General features: G+C 35.5%; 1 protein-coding gene across 1 annotated transcript; it reads left to right on the forward strand.

Annotated features, from left to right (window-relative positions):
* Positions 1 to 516: 516 nt before the first annotated feature.
* Positions 517 to 4,568, forward strand: LOC128178675 (zinc transporter ZIP3-like). The gene is made up of 2 exons (XM_052845944.1): positions 517 to 1,688; positions 2,898 to 4,568. Exon 1 carries the CDS (start codon positions 691 to 693, stop codon positions 1,666 to 1,668), a length of 978 nt encoding a protein of 325 aa, XP_052701904.1. The 5' UTR covers positions 517 to 690; the 3' UTR covers positions 1,669 to 1,688; positions 2,898 to 4,568.

The raw sequence follows: 4,568 nt of genomic DNA on the forward strand, positions 1-4,568 counted from the left end.
TTCTTGAGTCGAAGTCAATATATAATTTTTTAGTATGAATCCCCTCTCTGAAATGAGGTCTCTTTTCTGACCCATATGGTATAACATGTCAAAAGAGGCACACATCAAATAAGCTTACTTCCATAATATTGCCAGCTTTTGAAAGAATTTTTTTTATATTTTTTTATTTTCCCCTAATAAATGTATTCTTTAATGAGCCTTGAATTTTGATTGAAGATTCCTACTGACCCTTCGGTAATATTGTAGACCGAATTAACTTGAATATTCGGAATCACATTCAAAGAAGTTTAGGGAAAATTGTTCAAGATCCACCATAACTAAATGGATGACGGACGACAGGTAATCTGCAAAGTTCTCTCAAACGTTGGGTTTTTATTTGAATCTCCAGGTTAAAAGTTAACTGATAGCGTGCATTGAAGTTTTATTTCACTTTAGTGAATGCATGTGTTATTATTGCGGTGACAAATATCAGTTCTTATCGCTTAGCTGCACTTACCCATCGACATGTCAAAGATAACGAGAATTCACCACCATACACGACTGCAACAAGGGGTGTTCAGATGATTGGTACACCGGGATAGAGGAGAGGTCATTCAATTTTAAGCATTTTCAGCTGGTTGTCTAACCTTGTGAAGATTTTAGTGGACCAGTGGCGTTTTTCTGTCCAGGTATAAAATCTACCCGGCCAGCATGAAATCCACCGCCAAAATTATTTCCATATTTGTTCTTTTCTTTGCAACTTTTCTGATTGGGATTTTTCCTCATGGATTGCTTCGTCTTCTGAAGAGCAAATTTTTCAAAGAGAGGCTATATCAGCGTTACATTAGCGTGTTGAACTGCTTCGCTGGTGGCGTCTTCTTTGCGACAGCTATTTTACACTTAATTCCAGAATCGTCGGAACTTTTACATGGAATGTTCAAAATCCAGTACCCAGTATCAGGGGCCCTGTCAGGCGCAGGATTTTTTCTTCTTTTGTTCATCGAACACTTCATTGGCGCTTGCCAAGGTTCTAGTCACCATTTTACTATGGAAAATACTGAAATTGTCGTCAACGATGTTGAATTAACAAAAGTAACAACATCAGATGATAAACACAAGAGCCCAACAGATGAAAGTAAGATGGATAGCGACAAACATACACAAGCTGAAAAGAAATTAGATCAAATGGTGGAACGTGAAAAAACTATAGCGAAGGAAGAACACACTTTGTCTAAACTCAGGGCGTTTGTTTTACTTTTAGCTTTTTCCTTCCATATGGTTTTCGAAGGACTGGCTTTGGGGCTGGAGCAAACAGAGTCGGGAGTATGGAGTCTACTGGGAATTCTGGCCCTCCACAAGTGTGTGGTGGCGTTCAGTGTGGGTCTCCAGCTCAGTGAGAACCTGCATACGTTTAAGTCTGTCATTGCGTCCTTGGCGGCGTTCTCTGCTGTAGCCCCTGTTGGGGTTGTCCTTGGTTTTCTGGTGACAGAATATGGAGACAACGAGCATGCACAAGTGATTGCCGCCGGTGTGCTTCAGAGTTTGGCCACCGGCACGTTTTTCTACGTGACATTTTTTGAGATCTTGCAGAAGGAATTAACGCATGGACACAATCTGTATAATGTTCTCTCTACTGTTGTGGGGTTTTCAGTCGTGGTGGGGGTGGAGTTTTTACATGACAGTGAATAGGGATGATATATCTTGATAAAGTAAGAATACTCAAAGTATTAGCATGTCAATGAGTTACTAGAATGTTTTGTCAAACAGTGTTTTATTTTCTGTATGTATGTCATCTAGATGTATCGAAAAAGGAATGGCTTAATATAAGATATAACAGTTCGTTAATAAATTGTGAAATTGTTGAAATCTTATTGGTGATATTTAACACTTGCTACTTTTAAACTAAAATATTGTTAGAGTCAGCATGTATGAAAAATGTTTTTTATTTTCACCAATATGTTAGAGTTTTGTATATAAAACGGCCATCTATATACCTATCAGTATACAAGTATTTGGAAAAATTCATTGAATGGTTGATATCCAGACTCCTTTCATCCGGACAACTTCAGATTAATACAGCAACATTTTCATAACACAAAAGCTTTCACATAAAAATCGTTTTGTTACTTTGGATTATTTTTATCACATTTTATTAGTGAAATGCTGAAAGCAAAATGATGCATTCCGTAATAGTTGTGAAACTGTTTAGATAAGAAAGATATCCAGGGCATGGGTGCCATAGAACGGGTCTATACTGTGTTGTCACAAAGTCTAGAAGAAAACATATACTTGTTGGAATAGATACACCTATAATTCATTAAATCTAGCATACGGTTGAGCCCGTGTGCTTTTCTAATCTTGTAATAAAATGCAATTTTTAATTCAAGAAATCCGATTGTGAAATATTAAATCATAATCTTATGATATATAGATCTTATTAATGTATTGTAACATCATAAAAAGATCCAGTGAAAACGAACACGGTCAGTCTTGTGTATAGACATAGGGTGACATTTTCCAGGTGAAGGTCATCAGCACCTGTCCATGTAATCACCCAGTCTACCTGTATTTGATTTGTCAAAGATTTGATAACAAACTCATCGGCTGGTATTCACATATTGTAAAGAAAAACAAAAATTGGGAATAGGTGCCATATAGAAGAAAAGACGTCATAATATTAACATACAAATATAAATTACATGTAATAAGTTACACAAAGAAATATAATTGCATTCTTTTAATGTTTTCCTAAAGTTTGATTTATGTATAGATTGATTTTTTTATTTAGCATATTATATTAAATTACTTTTCATGTCTAAAATGTAAAAGTTTACCATATCTAAAATGTATACATTATACTTTATAATTGGTTGGATTTTGTTCGGGTATCAATGCAAATTATTTTTTTATATTTTTAGGAATTTTTCTTCTTGTTCATGGAACACTTGATTGGGTCTCGTCAATGTCCTGGTCACCATTTTACGATGAAAGTACTGAAATTATCGTCAATGACGTTGACTTAACAAAAATAACAACACTGAAAGATGCTGATGGAAGCCAGATATGTGAAAGATGGAAAGCGACAAACATGTACGAGCTCAAAAAAGGAATTGGATTAAAAAGTGAGACGTGGTAAAACTATAGCAAAGGAAGAACATACTCCTTCCAAAGTCAGGGCGTTTGTTTATAACTTCTAGCTCATTTTTCGAGGGTCTGGCTTTGGGGCTATGTCATGTTGTATTATTTGCTGCCACACAGCTGGAGCACACAGAGTCGGGAGTATGGAGTGCGGGGGATCCTGGCCCTCCGCAAGTGTGTGGTTGGTGGCGTTCAGTGTGGGTATCCAGCTCAGTGAGAACCTGCACACGTTAAAGTCCGTCATTACATCCCTGGAGTGTCAAAGAGTTACAAGAAAGATTAATCTGATTCTTTTGTTAACAATACATTTCGGTGAAACATTTTCCACGAAAGCATCCTTGATAGATTAAAATCCAAAATTTGATATAATAAGACATATCTTACTTTTAACAGCTTTGAAAATCTGCCAAATGTCTATACATGTGTAGTACTCTCAAAGTTTTTTTTCTGAAATTTAATGATGGAATGTTCTATTAAAGTAAGGTTTTTTTTGTGTATGTATGCCATCTACAATGAAGCGCACTGAAGTGGTAAAATTTTTCGTTTTAATGGAATGTTCTAAACTTTGTATTAGGGGGATGTTTTCTCTAATTCAACTTTGTATTGAATGTCAATTGTTACATAAGTCACGCCCATTTCTCTTGAAACGAGGAAAATAGCATTCGTTACAATGTATATGTACCTTCTTAGACGTACCGTTTCCATACTTTAAGACGGTTTTAACCCGCACTTTGAATATCCTTGGGGGTTAATACTCCCCACTGCACTTCACAATGCACCAGTTTTTGCCATTCTCTTTTGGTTACCGAATTAACTAGAATCTTTGAACATTTTGGCATGTATAACTGGGTTTTGTTTGATATTTGAAATGCAAATAAATCTAAGAACATTTTCATTTTGAAAGAAAAAATGGGTATTAAAATCGACATAAAACTGATCCGGTGCGTGCACAAATGGTGAGATTTCTTGTTATACCCCTGGACCCTGGCAATGTTGACAAAAGCTGCATCCCGATATTTAATAATATATAATAACATGTATGTCTTTATATTGTTTATGAAATAATCTTTATAGTATTAAACGGGGTACACTTCAAAACATTGAATTGCACATTCCTCGTTTCAAAAGAAATGGGCGTGTCTTATGTAACAATTGACGCTCGATACAAAGTTTAGAACATTCCATTCAAACGCAAACGTTTACCACTTCAATGCGCTTCATCTATTGATTAAGGAATTGCCCAAATACCGGTATAAGATACTTCTGATCGTTCAAAAATTATGTAATGCTTGACATCAAATTGGTAATATCAAACACTTGCTTATGATAACACATGCTATCATGTACAACTTTTAAAAATGATGTTAGATTCCACGGATATGTCAGTATTTTTGTATAAAAAGCTATCCGCTAATCTACCAGTATTCAAGTATAAAGGAAAAAAATCATTT

This window comes from Crassostrea angulata, chromosome 3 (assembly GCF_025612915.1).
Source record: "Crassostrea angulata isolate pt1a10 chromosome 3, ASM2561291v2, whole genome shotgun sequence".
In the NCBI taxonomy this organism is placed as follows: domain Eukaryota; kingdom Metazoa; phylum Mollusca; class Bivalvia; order Ostreida; family Ostreidae; genus Magallana; species Magallana angulata.

Excerpts from the sequence above, each read along its gene's own strand:
- LOC128178675 (XM_052845944.1), top strand. The coding sequence starts at position 691 with ATGAAATCCACCGCCAAAATTATTTCCATATTTGTTCTTTTCTTTGCA.